Here is an 18,112-nt window from a genome sequence, read left to right as displayed (position 1 = left end):
GCAAAGGGGGAGAACTGGAGGATAGTGTGTTTTAACTTACTGAGAAGGAGTTCTTGGCTGTGATAGGGTAGGAGGTTAGGGACTCGTTTTGAATAGGAGGCTAAAATGAAGTCAGCTGTTTGGAATTAAATGAATGTCTTGTGAGATTTTGACAAGGAAGTAGGAACTCTATGAAATCCTAAATATAGCCAGTTAGGAACAGTTCCTCCTATTGTCTTGTTCAGCATTCCCAGCATGCCGTAACTGGATACATTAACTATACATACAGTAGATGACACAGTGAGCATGAGCCGCCAAACCACTGCAGCAGCCCCTGTTACTGCTGCTTAGTTTATGCTGCAGATGTGGAGATTCTGCTGTGGAGTGCACTCATTCAAAAACAGCGAGTCTTTCATCTTTTCATCATCAAGTGTGTGTCTCTGGCTCTCTCTTTCCACTCCTCCTCAATTTTCTCCTTTTGTTCTTCATCAGTACTCCATCTTCATATCTCTGCCATGTTTTTTAATTTAAATTTTGCCTTTCAGTTTAGCATGCATGAAGACCTTATCTGTAGTCCCTCTAGTCTGGAGACCCACATAGCCTGCATATGTCATACTGTAGCGCTTCCTGGGCGTCCCCTCTTTGCGCTGCAGTATGGAGCGACTGGCCGGTGGAGGGGAACTGCCTGCTGCAGTCTCTGTGTGCTTTGATTAAGACCAAGTCTCAGTGTTGTAAGTGGCCCAGATTTAGATATAGGGTATGAACCCAGATGAGGCCCTCTTGCTTTTTGTTCTTCAACCACACTCTTTTGTCGTAAGAGCTAAAACACAGTTAATTCTTTATCTATTCCCCTTGATTTTCTATTATTCTGAAACTTAGCCTCTGTTTTTTTTTAATTTCTATTTTTAAATGGATGCTGAGCACTCCATGGCCCTGCCGTTGTCGGTGACTCAGCTTAGTTTGTGTGAGAAACATTGGTGCAGTGTTTCAGTCTTCCCAAAGCTTCTGCTCTGTATTGGTTACTGTGTGAAGGTGATGCCCACCTTTGTGTCTGTGCCAGAAGACTTCTGCAGGAGTTATCTGCTGAATCTTGAAGGACTGGATTGTGGAGCATGCATTTCTTAATTAACCACACACCGTAGAGGCTGTACCTTACTGTAAGATGAGGACTGGTCCAATTAAGAGAATAATCCTGCATATGTTAGAACCATATATGCTACACTTTTGTCCTTAGTTCCGGGAGCTTGTAATGCACAGTGCAGCTTCCCCAAGCTGGCCTCTGTGTTAAGTCCACAGGCATAAGAGCTATTTATTCAGCAGAGTCAGTGGGACATTGAATCCTAAATCTCTTCCCTTCCTCACACTCCACTGGCCCAATTATGAACCCAATCACAGCACCAGCTCCCACCAGGAAAAGCAACAATGTGGAAATGAATGAGTGAGTGAGAAAATGATAGAAGGAATGAAAGAAGTCAAAGAAGGAATTTCAAAGAAAGAACTGAGGTTACACGTTTCTTTTTTTTTCAGAGCACTGTGGATATCAAGTTCTGACTGTGAAATTGTTTGCTAACTATGTTCATTTCTCTGTGTTTTTCTCTGTTTTTGGTTCATCTGCTGGGTTCCTACTATTTCCCCTCAATCTCACCAGGAAACAACCTAAGGTATGTATGTTTTATCTGTTTCTTTTTCTACAAAACAACCTGCTGACATCAACAGAGCTGAATTCCATTTATAGTGACTTCACAGATCATTCAGTAGCAGGATGCGGGACAAGCAGCGCTTCTCCCCCGAGGAGCTGAGAGACATCCTGCACAGTTCAGTCCACTGCTGTTTCTAGGGACATGACTGAGGGTGTTTTAGTAGTTTGGTTGGTCAGCAGGAGCCGGATAGATGTCCGTGTGAATGTGTCAGCGCTCTAAGATCTCGTGAACACCCACAAAGGCGTTACAATGAGAGAGGGATGAGCGCGGACACTGGGGCAGTGTGTGCGCACATTCAAAGCTGCATTGTTGGAGTGCACCCCCACTTTCCCCCCCCCTTGACAACACGCTGGTGACTAGCTCAGAGATGTTTCACACACCAGGGACGGGCTTTGTGCTCAGTACAGTCAGCCCCTGGCTGGACCAAGGGGAGCACTAGTCCGGGCCACGGGTGTGCATGGTCTCTGGGGCCTGTGAACCCGAGCTACCCTATAATACCTTTCAGCTAGACAAGCACGTGGTTGTCTGCTGAGCTATAGTGCCACTCAAATTCTCCCTGCCGTCTACTGGGGAAACAGACGCTGCAGTCCAATCACATTCGGACAGTTTTCATACTAGAAATGACAAAAAGGGCTTTGTGCGCCTCAGCTGCATCATTATTTGCACTGCTGATTAATAGTAATTGTCCAGTCTAAAACAATTTGTGGTGCAGTCACACCCTCAGGCCCGACAGAGACAGGCCAAAGGAGGCTGAAGCCCTAGTTACCAAACCAGCCTTAATTGAGAATGATGGCACTTTTGTTCCTTTGAATGGCACCCACTCACTTGTCTGAAGTCACAAGAGGAGGTCTTGCTTTCAAAGCATTCAGTGATCTCAGTGCTTCCCATGCTGACTGTGCAACCACTGCTTCCCTGGCCAGTGGCCCTTATTATGATTAAAGGTCAATTATTATGGGGTATTTGTGTAGAGAAAAGTGTTTTGGCAGAGCACTAAAGCCAGGAATTGTACCATTGACAGGACGGCAGCTACTCTTCTAACATCAGAAAAACACAAGCGAACAAAATATGTGGACTTTTTGGTCCTGACCAAGATAGGCTGCAATAATACAGATGTGGAAAAAAACATATGAACGATAATCCGAAAAAATCTGCAATGCATTTTTAAAATCCTGAATATAATGATTATAATTTTAAGCTTTTTATCCTAAATACAAGCTAGATGACTGCTTAAGCAACCAAAAATCTGCCTAAAAACTTCAAAAATCAGATCAAGACTGAAATGTTAATCTGATTTTAAAAGTTTAAGGCAAATGGAGGGAGAAGCATATATAAAGCTCCCATTACCGAGTTCAGGCCACACTTTTTGTCCTAGTGCTTCTTTCTTGAATCAACACAAATAACCTCTTTTCCATCGATGGAGAAAATGTTATGATATTATTTAGCATTACATTATCACAAATCTCAGGGTAATTTCCTTTGGCAATACAATATCTGTGGGCTGCATCTCCCAAACATCAGTGAAGTTCCTGCAGTAGCCCCTCCTATATTCGCTGATTTCAGTCTTTCCAACTCTTGGGTCCAGTGAGTACATGGTGCCATGACAACTGCAGTCTTTTTTGGGGGGGTTGTTTTTTTGTTGGAAATGTGTGGGAATGGTTCTGGATTGAGCGCTGGCACAGGTAATGCATTTCTAGAAATTAGGCAAATGAGGTGTTGCAACAGCAAACAAAAATATGTAATGGGTGACTTGCATTGCAGTTGCTTAAAGGATACATTTAAGAACGATACAGCAGATAAATATGGAGTCAAGTGCATAAACAGATACATTGTAAGAGGAGCTGTTCTGTCTGTGAGGGGCTGTTGACTAATGCTCTTTCCCCAGAAAGAGTATCCTCTCTGTGTGTTATGTATCCAGAGCACTTGCAGGTGCCTGGGTGATAGAAGGGCATGCTGCTGCAGAAGTCTGTGTTGTGGGACTTGGAGGGCTAAGACCCAGCCCGCACCAAGTGGAACAGCTATGCCTCTGTCTCCTTGGAGATGAGGGTCACTGAGTGCTGGAATTTCTTCTGGGGAGCGCTGACCCTGATTTATGAATTCGTTTAACTCCAGCCACTATGACAAAACAGCTGAGAGTGAATTTGTACAGACAGACATGATGCGATCTTAACTAACATTACTTCGAACAATGCTCAGTTAGGATTCCTCTTACTCACTCAGACAAGCTCAGTCCTGCTGATTTACATGGTACTGCACATCAATCCTGTGAACCTTAGAAGACGACCACCACTAAGAGAGACTGGCTTATGTTGTACTATACATGCTTGGGCAAGTGTGTGTTTACACTCCCTGTGCTGTCGCCTCTGCAGGTGTTCGCATTTGACCACTGTTTCTGGTCCATGGATGAGTCCAACGTTCCCAAATATGCCGGTGAGTCACAAATGTGAAGGCTAGGAAAAAAAACAGAAAAACAATCCTTTACTCAACCAGAGAGCTCAAATTATGTGCCACGCAAAGACCTGCTGCAGAGCTTTATGTTACCATTGCAAGGGCAAAGAAGCTCGCTGCATGATGGCAGGCTGTTTTTGCATCATGCAAATCAGAGTATAGTACAGGTGTATATGAAAATTAGCATTTTGAGTGAATGAATTAAAATCAACAAGGCAGTTGTGTTTGTATTGTCTGGACTCGTATGTCTGCTATAGTGGCATCACAGTTGTTCACACACATTTATCATTGTGTTTATGTATTTATCCACCACTGTTACACTGCCGTGCACCGGCTAACCCGGTAAAGTCGCTTTCTTCTTTCTCCTCAGCTGCAGTTTCTGTAACATCTTCATAAAAGAGATTATTACTGCCAGTGTGAGGCGGATTTACATAATAATTGAGGATACTTTGTGTTTGTCAAATAACTCTTGTTTAGCCGATGGAAATGTTAAGCTTACATCTCCTTTGTGCTGAACCGACAAGGCAATCTGTTCAGTTAAGGGCTGCCTCAAGGGCCCGAGCCAAGGCTTTATTTAGCTCATTAAACAGCTGGGCCATTGAGCAGGGGCATGACAGTGAGCAGCACAAGAGTTTTCTCTACACAGCTCTGCATTTTCCACATGACCAGACAGGAATCTGCCACCTTTCATGAATCTTATTCACTGTTTCGTGGCCCTTTGTGCCCCTTGTCACTCCATTTATAGAGTTTTTTTTTAGTACTAAGACAGCCAAACAGTATGTGTGATCTTAGTGCTTATACAGTATAACTGTGTATTAACTCAGAGGCTGGATCCTTAAAAGGACGTGGCCTCTGACCCTGTGTGACACAATTATTCCTCTGTTTACCATAATCTCCATGGTGACCGTGTCTTTCTCTGAAAGGTCAAGAGGTGGTGTTCAAGTGCCTTGGAGAGGGGATACTTGAAAATGCATTCCAGGGATATAACGCCTGCATATTTGCTTACGGACAAACAGGTAACTGAATGACTTCATTTCCTCCCTCGCCCTGAAAGCACATTAGCTATTTTTTCCTGCTTCCTGTCTTAGAGGGACACACCTGCACGCTCATCAGTTAGAAGAAAGAAAGAAAACAAATCCGATATAATCATCTGGTTGAAGCAACATCCTGCAAGCAGCACATGAGTGATGACGACACTTCTGGACAGTCTTAGTTTAACTTAGATCACAAATCGTAAATAATGATGTGAAGTGATTTGAAATGAATTAAGAAGTTTCACTTTTAACGTGCTCCCATCACCTTTAATTTTTAGTGCTAATAAGCAAATGTTAGCATGCTAACATGCTAAAGGAAATCCATTGTACACCCAGTATATGCAAATGTGCAAGCACAAATGTGGCCTGACACAGCTGCTGGCACAGCTGGAGACTCATTCTTTACATGTTCGTTTTTTGCAACACGATGATGATGGCAATTATTCTCCAGATGTACTTGTGGCCATAGCAGAGACTACACTTAACTACACTTAACTAACTCGCTTTCTGAAGTTGGCAACTTATGTGTGACTCTGTTGTGCATCCAGGCTCAGGCAAGTCCTTTTCCATGATGGGCAATGGAGAGCAGCCAGGCTTAATTCCTCGACTCTGCTGCTCGTTGTTTGAGAGGGTCCACAGGGAGGCAAACGAAGGCCATTCTTTTAAGGTGGAAGTTTCCTACATGGAGATCTACAATGAGAAAGTCCGTGACCTTCTGGATCCCAAAGGGTGAGTTTGATGTTTGCTTTTAAAAATACACATGTTCCAGCTCACCGAAGCAGCTTTCGGACCTGGGGGCGACAAGACGCAGCTGTTTTCACAAACTATGGAGTTGTTTTCTCGTTCTCTTCAGTCTCTCCAGCTCAAGTAGAGAGTGATCTGTCCGTTAGCTCGCATTGTCTTCTCGTTTGTGTCTCTTTTTATAGCTCTGTTGTGTCTAGTACCCAGGATGGGGGGATGGCGATAGAATGATGTGAGTAGGAAGCTCAACCCAGTTATTTCCTGCAGAACAGCAGCCAGTGTCGTCCTCTGACAGTGCTGCTTTCTTCGCCTCTGTGGTGTGATGTGGGTTGGCAGACAGACTGCTAAGAAGGGTGAGCTGTGAATGGGGATGTTTCGGGGAGATCTGGTAGTAAAGCCGTGAGCGAGAGAGCGGTCAGAGCTGCTGCGAGCCGAGCGCCAGAAACAGACTACAGTGCAGCGCTCTGTGAGTTGCAGATGTCAAAAGATGCAGCTTCCTGTCACGTATATAGTAACCTCCAGATGCTCTTGATCTTGCATCCTAATTTACTCTGTCAGTTATAGGAATAAACATTAGCTGTAGTACTGTATAAAGCAGGGGTGGGTTAGACCACTGACAGACAGACATCTTCAAACCAAGTCTGATGTATCAAGATGGTGAGAAAATGGCACTAAGACAAAGCTGAAATCTTCCAAGCAATCTGTTTACAATAATAAATGTGATTAAACCGGTTGCCATCTCCATCAAAGGTGCGGAGCTATACAGGAGTCAAGGGTGGACGTGATTTGGTTGTGTGTCTGAAGAAGAAAGTGAATATTGCACATACTAATTTGACTAGCCTTAATCCTAAGATATTGTTACGCTCATGTTAATGGACAAATGTTATGCAGTAGTGACTACAGAGTTTGCCTTGCATGTTCTCACTGCTAAAAACAGACATGCAGAGATGTTTTCATTGTGTACTGGTCTTTGTGTAGAAATATAGCTAAAAAGCCTGAAACACTGGAGCCCACTCTGCTCACTGTAAAAAGGAAAACAAGACCTATCCTTGTATCTGTCTCCTGTTGGGATCTTCCATGTGACGCGCTGTGAATTTCAGTTCAGCTGTGTTTCGGTAAAATACCAGTATTATTGTGCAGCAGGAGTATGTGGGGCTCAGCTCTAAACACTCAGAGTAGTCCTCAGAGTAAAGAACAACAGGATAGAAACAAAGTTTTAGCTCCTATCTTTAAGCTCTCCACCCCTGCCAATTATGCACTTGTTCTGATAACATCTCCCCTTCTCTTTCCAGATAAATAAACCATCCTAGCAACTATCACACACACACTGGGTGCAACATAGGGCATGCTTTTTGGTGTTAAATGTAGCGCAATTTACAGTAAGGTGCCTGCCACAAAAGAAGAGCATCTCTGAACACACAGCACGTCAAACCTTGAAGCAGATGGCCCACAAACGCAAAAGACCACACAGAATTCAGATCATCTCAAACTGGTTTTGTGAACATGACTTCACTTTACTCATATAACCTCCATAGTCACCAGATCTCAATTCAGTAGAGCACCTTTGGGATGCGGTGGAACGGGAGATTCAAATCCCGCATTTTAAAGTCAATGTGGGCTGAACATCCCTGAAGTTGAATCATAGGTAGATTGTTGAATCTATGCCATTAAGCATAGATAAGAGGGGGTCCAGCAAGCAAGTTCTTAATAAAGTGTCCAGTGAGTTTACACTGCTGATGATTCCCCATGGTGTATGCCTTAAACAAGAAAAATCCACACCTGTGTGTATTTTTGTTTGGCCTTGCTCTCAACCTTGTGAACCCATCTCTACTGGTGTTCCAATGTGGGAATGTTACCACAAACACCAGATTTAAAGCACTGCTGCATTGTGAATCACAGGAAATCTATTTGGTGCTGATAAGCTTAATCAAAATGACGTATTATTCCCTTTGAAAAAGCTTTGATTCTTATAAATGTTCATGTATATGTTACAGTTCCATACTACAGCTTGTATGTATTTAATAAAAGATTTTAAGTTTCTTCAGAGTGCTTCTTTGTTCTCTTTTACTCATTGTGTTGCCTTCTCTATTTTTTGAAGGAGCCGACAGTCCCTGAAAGTTCGGGAACACAAAGTCTTTGGTCCGTATGTGGACGGTCTGTCTCAGCTGGCTGTGACCAGCTTTGAGGTGAGTCTTTCACCCGTCTGTCATCATGCCGCGACCAGAAATGAGGCGATATCCACCCTCTATCAGAGCCACATAAACATGATTTATAACATCCAGAAGAAATTACTTTGTATCTTCAGTCGCCAAACCACTGATTTACATTTGGAATAACCTCGCTGTGTAAAACCTTCCCAAGCGCAGAGACTCCAGTGACACATTTTCCTGATGTGGGATGTAGTCATGGGGTTTTGTGTAGTGCGTATGCCAAGCCTTGGCAGGCCCTTCCATAATTACGTTTAAACACCTCCGCCCTGCTCCTCTGCGCTCTGCTCTGCCTGATATTAGTCCAATGGATTTCCCACAGCTTTGGCCCTCTCTCAGTTGTGACCCAATTAAATGAAGTGGCATACAGCCAGATGTGCACATCTATCACAACTATCATTTTAAAGATTTAGCCACCGAAATGTGCTCAAAGCCTGAGCAAGAAAAACACTTTAAATAGTTCTGCTGTCCTTCCTCTTTTTTGTTTTTTTTAGGACATTGAGGTGTTGATGTCAGAGGGGAACAAATCTCGCACAGTTGCAGCCACCAACATGAATGAGGAGAGCAGCCGATCACACGCCGTCTTCAGTATCATTGTCACGCAAACGCTCTATGATCTACAGTCTGGAGTAAGTCTTTTTGTTTTTTCTTATTTCACACACATTTACAATTATTTTTTTCACAAGGACAAACATTTGTTTATTAATTAAATATATTTGTCTGGGCACACTGTGACTGTCAACAGAATTCAGGGGAGAAAGTGAGCAAAATGAGTCTGGTTGACCTGGCAGGAAGTGAACGTGTGTCGAAGACTGGAGCTGCTGGGGAGAGACTCAAAGAAGGAAGCAATATAAACAAGTGAGAACATTTTTATTTTGTATATGAGCTGTATATAAAGTCCAATCATTTATCAGGTTAAATGTATCTTTGTTTGGTTTTTAGGTCTCTCACCACATTAGGATGTGTGATTTCTGCTTTGGCTGATCAGTCTGCAGGAAAGGGGAAGGCCAAGTTTGTGCCTTACAGAGACTCAGTGCTCACCTGGCTACTGAAGGTTTGACCCACGTTCTGTTTGGGTTGTTCTTTTGTAACTTGTCATGAAAGTCTATTTTAACAGCTTCTTGTGATTTTTTTTTTTTTAAACTCAGGACAACCTTGGCGGAAACAGCAAGACCGCCATGATAGCAACGGTGAGTCCAGCTGCTGATAATTATGAGGAGACTTTGTCCACTCTACGTTACGCCGACAGGGCCAAGAGAATCGTCAACCATGCCGTTGTGAATGAAGACCCCAACGCTCGGATCATCAGAGAGCTCAGGGAAGAGGTGGAGAAGCTGAAAGTTCAGCTCTCTCAGGCCGAGGTGAGAAGAGAGGTTGAACCACAGATGCTGTTCAATTAGGAATAAATTATGCCAGACATCTGACTCTGACTTATTCTCCTTTTTTTACATTTTTTTTTATTCCCATCAGTCCATGAAGGCTCCTGAGCTGAAGGAGAAACTGCAGGAGTCTGAGAAACTCATCCAAGAGATGACAGTCACCTGGGAGGAGAAGCTAAGAAAGACAGAGGAGATTGCCACTGTAAACTCCTTACTCATGAAAACTGTGAAACCTCAACTCTAATTTAGTGTGTTTATATGAACAGCTACATTGTTATTATCCATGTTCTCAGGAGCGTCAGAAGCAGTTGGAAAGCATGGGCATCTCCTTGGAAACGTCTGGGATTAAAGTGGGTGAAGACAAGTGTTTCCTGGTCAATCTGAATGCTGATCCTGCCCTAAATGAGCTGCTGGTCTACTACCTGAAGGTAATGCTGTTTTTGCAATGTCATTTTTTTCCAAGCTCAGCTCCTCAGTCAAGCCATTTTTTTTAATAAAGCAAATTTAAGCACAACAGGCACTATCCGAGGTGATGCACAGAAATCAATAAAACAATGAGGAGGCAGTAATTTAAAAACAATAAGGAATGTAATTAACATAATTAAAATCAATCTCTAGTGTTTACAGAAACACACAGTCGTAAATTAGACCTAAAGTAAAAAGGTTCATATGACAAGATAAGTTTTTAAGTTTAAGTCTGAGAGTTAGGCAACTGCAAAAGATCAGTTAGCTGTAAGAGCTAGTTTGGTGTTTAGAGTTAAGTCACCAGTCGAGTCACCTGGTCTTGCACTGAGCATGTAAAATTGTAACATGACGAATAGTTACTTAGAGATATGCTGATGCAAGCACTTATAAGTGAACAAAATTTAAAAATGAATCCTAATCAATGCTAAGATAGATGAAATGCATTCATGTGTCTGTCTACCAGTCAGGGGTCGAGCAGCTGCATTTTAGACCAACTGCATTCATGATAATAGTGCCTTGCAAAAGCTGACATAAAAAACAAACTGCAGGAATCCAGTCTGGGCGTGATAAAAGCATGGATATCCTTGCCAAGGTTGTTTAAAAAAAGAAACTAAAAGCTAAAAGGGCACAGATTTAATCTGCAAATCTAATTTCAGAAAGGAATCAATGAAAGCACCGAGGTTCTTTACAGCAGGTTTACAATATGATGCTAGAGGACCAAGACCCAAAGTATCTGTTGATATTATCACACTGGATTATATACTACTCAACAATTTCTTTGCTTAATGCAAATATAGCATACAGCTTGTTTTTAACAGTGAGTCTAATTAGTTTAAACACATAGCCTGGATCTGCCCTGTTACTTAAGTTTAAGAGTCTCTTAGAAAAAAAGATAGAGATTATTCACACTGCATTGCCGTATTGCATTTCTGTGATTATCCCAGTGATTTTAAATATTAAATTTAAACTGATTTAAATTTCTAAAGTTCCAAGAGGACATTTTTAATAAAAAAATAAAGTTTTACAGACATATATTTGTATGATTTTTTTGGGGGGGTTTAGAAAATCGAGTGCCTAATGTTAAAGTGAGACTTAAGTATACAGTTGGTAAATGGACTGGTTCTTTTATTTGTGATGTCAGTGTTAGCATTTTGATAGCTAATGAGCTAATGTGGCTAATATCATGGTTAGCATTGATGAAATGCTCCCAGACCAGAGCTGGGGACACAGCTGGTTACTGTGTTTTCATGTCATCTTATGTCCTATAGTGAAACCTAATCACTTGTCCTTTATTAATTCTCTGTGAATTAACTTTCAGAATTATAGAGCAAGATGTTCCTATGATGTTTATTATAATCACTGTAGCGTTTTGCTCATAGTGACTGCAAAAGACCAGAACGCCTATATGGTGGAAAACAAGCCAAAAAGATCCCCTTGTACTCTTCATTAGTTGCCACAAAGACCCAGTTAGTCACTTATTCAGTCACTCGCTAATACTGCAGTTTACTATTTAAGCACTCACAGTGAGTCTCTTCATGCGCCACATACCACAGCAGTAATATTTAGCACTGACAGAGGCCCTGAAACACACACTGAAGCACACATGTTGTCGTGAGAGAAGTTCAGTAAGAGCAGGTCTGGACTTTGAAGTGGAACAGCCAGCCGTCTAGTTGGATGTGTGAGCGCTGAGGCATGTGAGACAGCAATCTGCACAGCTTACAGAACAACAGGCCTTTGTCTAGTTCCTGCAGGCCAGCCTGGCATATCAGTGTGGAATGACTATGGTAATGTGAAATAGGTTCGTTCGCTGCAGGGTACGACATCCTTTAGAAGCTAGGATGTTTGTTTTACAACGCCCCCTCGGCACACATGTTTTTTTGCTTAGGCCTGATTTTTTTCTTTATGTCTAGTTGTCATTTTCCCAAATTCGTATTCTTGTGTTTATTGTTTTTTTCACTACTTTAGTTCAAATCAGTTCAGTAGATAAAAGGTAGCAGCCTTTTGTGGTTATGGCCAGAACATTTGGATAAGAAGGGTGAGATGTAATTACATCCTGATCTGCCAATGTAGTTTCCCTAATCTTTCCTGCACCTGTGTGTAGGAGCACACGCGTGTGGGTGCAGACACATCTCAGGACATCCAGCTCTTTGGGATCGGGATACAGCCAGAGCACTGCGTCCTGGAGGTGTGCCCAGATGGTGATGTCACCCTGATGCCAGTAGGGAATGCCAGGTGAGCTGTCGTGCAACTTATTCCAACATACTAAGTGTCTGTGTTTCTGTCTGTGATCTGCGCTCTTGGATGACTGGACCTCAGAGTTTCACATGACCTCACTGCACAGGAATCTCATGATCTGAGCCCCTCACTTTGATATCAGATGCATGTCTCCCTCCCCCTAAAAAACCATTGTTCCTACTCGATTAGCCTGCTTCTTCCCCTTGAAAACCTGAAGGTTACAATACAATTCTTCAACAATAAAATATAAATGTATGTTCTCTGCAGGACCTGTGTGAATGGAACTATGATTGATTCATTAGTACACTTGTGGCATGGAGACCGTATCTTATGGGGAAATAATCACTTCTTCAGGTATGAGTCCTTTGTTTTTGTTGCCACATTCAAGCGTGTGAACAGCTATGAAGTCACTGACTGGATATTTGCGCTGCTTTCCAGGATCAATCTGCCTAAACGAAAGCGGCGGGACCGTTTGAAGGAGCTGGAGAGAGCATCTCCCAGAGAGAGCTTCGTCGAGGCAGACATCGAGACAGCCAGCGAGGCCTCTTCTGAGCAAGACTACACTTATGAGTTTGCCCAGATGGAGGTCATAATGAAGACTCTTGGAAACAATGGTATGATTGGGACCATGTACATATTTTATGAACTGCCAGCTCATTCCAGAAACTCTGACTGTATCCTAACATCCTTTTAAAATACCATTCCTGTATTACTGGGTTTAATCCTCTGAATAAAGGGAAAAAAAGTATTTCTCTATTTGACTTACAGTATCCATGTGTAATGCCACAAATAATGAAGTTATTCTCAGAAGAAAAACAGTTTCTAGCAGCTCATGAATATTAATTCAGTGAGTGTTCATGAGTAGAACAGTAGTTTAATCTGTGATGATACTGATAATAACTAATATTTGCATTTCTGTTGAGTAACTTCACATTGCAGTTGTTCTTTGTCTTGATCATGGCTACATGCCTAAATGCACTGAGCTGCTGCCGTGTGATTGATTGATTGGATATTTATGTTAACAAGCAGCTGAAACAGAGCGGTGTAGCTAACAACAGACAGTGAGTGCATGTTTTTAATAAGTTTTTAATTGCAATACATACAATTAATTGTTTTTAATTGTATGTAGACCCCATGCAGAATGTGGTCCAGGTGTTGGAGAAGCAGTATCTGGAGGAGAAGCGTACGGCCCTGGAGGAGCAAAGGATGATGTACGAAAGAGAGCTGGAGTCGCTGCGGCAACAGCTGTCTCCAGAGAAAACCTCACAGCATCACCGCAGCAGCAGCGACCGCCTCACGTTCTCAACGCACGCACCGCACGGCAAGCTGCGACTGTGGACGGAGGAGCGGTTAGTGTAGCTCGCACACACATATGATGCCTCATACATATAAAATATATAGGCATGCTACTTAAGATGTTGACATCAAAATTATAAATACGTAGCCACAGATGAAACTAGTATATAATAATTTAGATGTATATTTTTTTCTACTTTTACATACTTGTTGCCCACACAAATACAAACTATAGTGCACAATTTTCTCTACCATAAAAATGCCAAAAGAAGTCAAATCTGAGTGCAAGGAATTAATGATTCTTTTACTCACTCAGGACACGAGAAGATCAAACTCTATAAAATGCGTCTCTGTGTATTTGTTTCTTTGTGACAGGGATGAGCTTTTTCGCCAGAGCCTTTCCCGACTCAGAGAGCAGGTTGTCAAAGCCAACACTTTGGTGCGAGAAGCCAACTTTTTGGCAGAGGAGATGAACAAACTCACCGATTATCAGGTCACCCTTCAGATTCCTGCAGCCAACCTCAGCGCCAACCGTAAGGTCAGACTGCTGAACCTTTTTGAAACGATTACACTTCATTCGGTTATTTCAGTGTTTTGGTCGGTTAAGCTTAGGGTTAGGGAGGATGTGAATATCTTGTAATCTGATCTAAAATGTGACACTTTAATGTAGCGTGGCGCTATCGTGAGCGAGCCAGCCATTCAGGTGCGGAGGAAAGGGAAGGGGACCCAGGTTTGGACCATTGAAAAGCTGGAGAACAAACTTGTAGACATGAGAGACCACTACAGAGACTGGAAAGAGGGCACAGAGGAAACGGTGAGTAACAAAGGACCAGAGACAGGAAAAAATGAGTAAGGAAGCGGGAAAGTAATTAAAAGTATGTTCTTTTGTTTTCCTTTGTATAGTATAACAAAGCAAGCAGTAAGCACTGTGATCCTTTCTACGAGGCGCAAGAGAACCACAACCTGATTGGGGTGGCCAACATTTTTCTCGAGTGCCTTTTCCATGATGTCAAGCTGCAGTACGCTGTCCCCATCATCAGCCAGCAGGGAGAGGTAAGGGCACACTGTAGACTTGCTGTCTGTGACGTCAGTCATTGTGTTCGTGAATTCCCCTTTTGAAGCCCTGATTTTATTATTTTACTAGTTAATGCTTAATAAAATGAAGATATGGTACTAGATCACACACTTCTCATGTGGGCTGTTAGTACAATTAGTCTTATTCTTTTAGTCCTTATATATTTAAAAGCTTTTCATAATTCACAGTACTTTTATGTCCATATGAAAAGATATAGACCAACAAAAATCAGCATACTGGTTAAAATGAATAAAAAATGGCCAATTTTCTCTGGATACATGGATTAGTTCTCAAACGGTTTAGGTTTTGTCCCACTCCTTCTGCTTGTATGTACAGGTAGCAGGCAGGCTGCACGTTGAGCTGATGCGAGTGAGTGGAGCTGTACCAGAGCGCCTGTGTAGTGGGGACGACTCTTCGGAGAACTCCAGTGAAAATAGTTGCTACGAGGTCATGGACACCAACGGAGAGATCGTCCACATGGCCAAAAGGCTCACCTGCAGGGTACGAGTGAACCATCAGTGGATTTTAACCAAAGATTTCAAAACGGATCTGTGCAGGCGGTGCACGGCGAGATTTCAGTTCTAAAAAAACATCAAAGTCTTCAATCTTCATCCTGTCTTCGCTGCTGTAGGTGCGGATCAGGGATGCCACAGGACTGCCGCTCAACCTGTCCAACTTTGTCTTCTGTCAGTACATGTTCTGGGAGCATGGTGAGCCCACTGTGGCTCCTCCCATGGTCAGCCCAGATAGACCATCCCCTCGAAGCCCAGATGCTCAGTTCACGGTCCAGTTTGATCACTGCAAGGTTGGAAAAATGAGCTGCTTGTTGTTTCATTCGAGGTTTTTTTTAATGCCTTGTTTCGGAGACATTTTACATTCTTGCAACTTTTGTTAGTAACTTTCATCTTCTCTACCCCAAACTCTTTTCCCAGGACTACGTTGTGCACGTGACAGATGAGTTTTTAGAGTTTATATCAGATGGAGCGCTGGCCATAGAAGTGTGGGGTCATCGCTGTGCTGGGAATGGTCGTTCTCTCTGGGAGTTGGATGCACTGGAAGCCAAGACCCAGACGCTCCGGGACAGGTCGGATGCATCACATGTTGCACTGACATTTTTGCACTTCTATAAAATTGATTCTAATCCCAGCTGTTACATGTTCAAGGTGGAGCGACGTGTCTCGCCGGATCGAGCTGTGGATCGCCATCCAAGAGCTTAATGAGCAGGGAGAGTATGCATCTGTGGAGCTGCAACCTGGGAAAGACATCAGCACAGGAGGAGTCTTCCAACTCCGACAGGTCAGAGAAAAACTATGAAGGAGGTTTCCTTCAGGTCGGGCTGGCTGCTTTAGACTAAACACACATTTAAGAGGATAAAAATTAATTATGTGATTATGATTTCTTTCAAACAGGGTCACTCCAGGAGACTGCAGGTGTCCGTGAAACCGGTCCAGAACTCAGGCACTCTGCCCTTGCTGGTGGAGGCTGTTCTGTCTGTCTCTATTGGGTGTGTGTCGGCTCGCTCCACCAAACTACAGAGACCGCTCGACAGCTACCAGGTCTGCAAAATGCACATGTTTGCGTTTTTCCACATGCACACAAATGGACTTTGACTATGAGCCTATTGTGCTGGCTTCATTAGGATGGTAATTTGCCTTTAGATGTTTCTGTATCAAAACAGGAAGATGTTCTGGGGAACATTCTACTTGTTTCATACCACAAAGACACAATATTACACCAATTCAGCCAAACTATGTTTAGTCTTTCTCAGCTTTCATGCCTAGACTGGTCCATCCTGGTAGCTGGCAGCCAGCATAGAGTTGGTCAAGAAAATAAAGACTTGTTAGTGTCGCAGTTCTGTTGTGGGGTATAGAAAGGGGGCTGCTTGTTAATTCAGTAGTCACAGAATCCCTTTTTTTTTTTTTTTTCAAATTAACTATGAAATTGACAATTCTTGTTATAAATATAACTATTTACTCAAAGTATGTGAGCATGGATGTAAACGTCACTGAAATTCACAGTAAGCTAGATGAGAAACAACTGGTTTCATCTGACGTGTCAAGTGAAGGCCTTTACTGCTTCTCCACATCTGACTCAGTGTGTTCTCTCCTGCCAGAGAGAGGTGGAAGACGATATGGATAGTTATCAGGTACCCTTCGAGTCTCCTGCTGCTGCTGCTCACCCTTTAGTTCACACTGCAGCATGAAGGACACCAACCGATGTGATCACGTGTTTGTGACTAGGCCTTGTGCTGAGGGCATGAGAGGCAGGAGGTCCCTGCCGACTAAAGAAGCGCTTTATTAAACAGCATCTGCATCAGCTGCACACGTGGATGTATTCTGATGTGTTGTGATTACCAGTCGCACCAACAACTCTTTGGCATCTCCTAGAATAAAAACGAACAAATTACAGGTTCACCCTGAGCTTCCGGGAGCAGCATGTCTGCCAGAATCTTGTCCCGCCTTCTCTTGCCTTTCCCCTCAGGTTTTGCGCACTAATGCTACTGTTTGCTTGTCACTACTGAAGAGCTGCAGAAGTAATACGCCTCAATTAATCACTTGGGCATTGCATGGCTGCATGATTTACAGTACTTTGCATTGTGAGAGTGTGCTGATTGCAGAAGCGTAACATGATTGGCTCTGAGGTATTTCGGGGATTGGGGATGTTGCAGAGGGGAATCTACTCTCTGCTGCTCTGTCAGAGAAATACTTCCCATGTATTCAGGTAGGACTTTGGGGACCTTTGGCTGCGTGCGAGGAGGTGCATGCAAACGAGTGTGAATGATGAGTGCGATTGCAAAAGGGGGATAAGGAGAGCTTTTGTGTATGTGTTTATTTAGTGAAATCACATTTGTTTTATAGCCAGAATTGGAGAGCTTAAGACTTTTACTTTTTAACATCTTGGGTTTGGTAAAGCTGTTACTTTTCCAAAGTATTAGCTGGGGGTGTTTGGGAGCAGTTACAGTATTCCCTCAGAGAAATCAGCCCAGTGCACGCTCATCATCCACTGGTAACAATTCACTCTGCCCTGTAGCAGAACCTTTGCTTCACTGAGCCAGCTGGCATTAATTCAGCTCTTTGTTTGGTTCCAGGAAGAGGATCTCAACTGTGTTAGAGAGCGCTGGTCAGATGCACTAATCAAACGTCGGGAGTATCTTGACGAACAAATCAAGAAAATCATCAACAAACAGGGTGGGTTTTAGGCCCTGATCACAAGATTGCTCATTTTTTAAACATTTCTTTTTTAACTTCTATCCTTCTCACTGCATGTAGAGAAGTCAGAGGAGGACATTGAGCGTGAAGCTCGGCTGGTGGAGCAGTGGGTCGGGCTGACTGAAGAGAGAAATGCAGTGCTGGTACCTGCACCTGGTAGTGGCATCCCGGGAGCTCCTGCAGACTGGTGAAAACAAGCAAAACAAAACATTCAGAAATGAAAACTTCTTGTTGCCTTTTATTTAATTTTATTTTTGAACCAATACCCTGTTGTTCAACTGCTTGTAGGACTCCACCTGCAGGAATGGAAGCTCACATTCCTGTACTCTTCCTGGATTTAAATGGTA

At 42.9% G+C, this 18,112-nt stretch overlaps 1 protein-coding gene across 4 annotated transcripts in view; it reads left to right on the top strand.

Annotated features, from left to right (window-relative positions):
- kif13a (kinesin family member 13A) overlaps positions 1-18,112 on the top strand; it is a 38,877-nt gene that overhangs the window by 9,401 nt on the left and 11,364 nt on the right. For 3 of the 4 annotated variants that reach the window (XM_080896732.1, XM_080896729.1, XM_080896730.1), the window contains exons 3-29: positions 1,628-1,640; positions 4,046-4,106; positions 5,048-5,140; positions 5,707-5,887; positions 7,998-8,085; positions 8,601-8,735; positions 8,852-8,964; positions 9,049-9,160; positions 9,255-9,467; positions 9,577-9,687; positions 9,779-9,913; positions 12,052-12,182; positions 12,453-12,539; positions 12,624-12,799; positions 13,315-13,534; positions 13,857-14,019; positions 14,152-14,295; positions 14,385-14,534; positions 14,893-15,057; positions 15,188-15,361; positions 15,489-15,640; positions 15,720-15,852; positions 15,966-16,112; positions 16,670-16,702; positions 17,645-17,744; positions 17,826-17,952; positions 18,054-18,109. In XM_080896732.1, coding sequence (XP_080752858.1) covers positions 1,628-1,640; positions 4,046-4,106; positions 5,048-5,140; positions 5,707-5,887; positions 7,998-8,085; positions 8,601-8,735; positions 8,852-8,964; positions 9,049-9,160; positions 9,255-9,467; positions 9,577-9,687; positions 9,779-9,913; positions 12,052-12,182; positions 12,453-12,539; positions 12,624-12,799; positions 13,315-13,534; positions 13,857-14,019; positions 14,152-14,295; positions 14,385-14,534; positions 14,893-15,057; positions 15,188-15,361; positions 15,489-15,640; positions 15,720-15,852; positions 15,966-16,112; positions 16,670-16,702; positions 17,645-17,744; positions 17,826-17,952; positions 18,054-18,109 — 3,413 coding nt within the window. The remainder of the gene's footprint in view (positions 1-1,627; positions 1,641-4,045; positions 4,107-5,047; positions 5,141-5,706; positions 5,888-7,997; positions 8,086-8,600; positions 8,736-8,851; positions 8,965-9,048; positions 9,161-9,254; positions 9,468-9,576; positions 9,688-9,778; positions 9,914-12,051; positions 12,183-12,452; positions 12,540-12,623; positions 12,800-13,314; positions 13,535-13,856; positions 14,020-14,151; positions 14,296-14,384; positions 14,535-14,892; positions 15,058-15,187; positions 15,362-15,488; positions 15,641-15,719; positions 15,853-15,965; positions 16,113-16,669; positions 16,703-17,644; positions 17,745-17,825; positions 17,953-18,053; positions 18,110-18,112) is intronic. The other variant, XM_080896731.1, reaches the window with a different exon arrangement.

The sequence above is a fragment of the Rhamphochromis sp. 'chilingali' genome (assembly GCF_963969265.1).
Source record: "Rhamphochromis sp. 'chilingali' genome assembly, chromosome: 11".
NCBI lineage: Eukaryota > Metazoa > Chordata > Actinopteri > Cichliformes > Cichlidae > Rhamphochromis > Rhamphochromis sp. 'chilingali'.
Note: the sequence above shows the minus strand (reverse complement) of the source record. Positions and strands in the feature narration are given on the sequence as shown.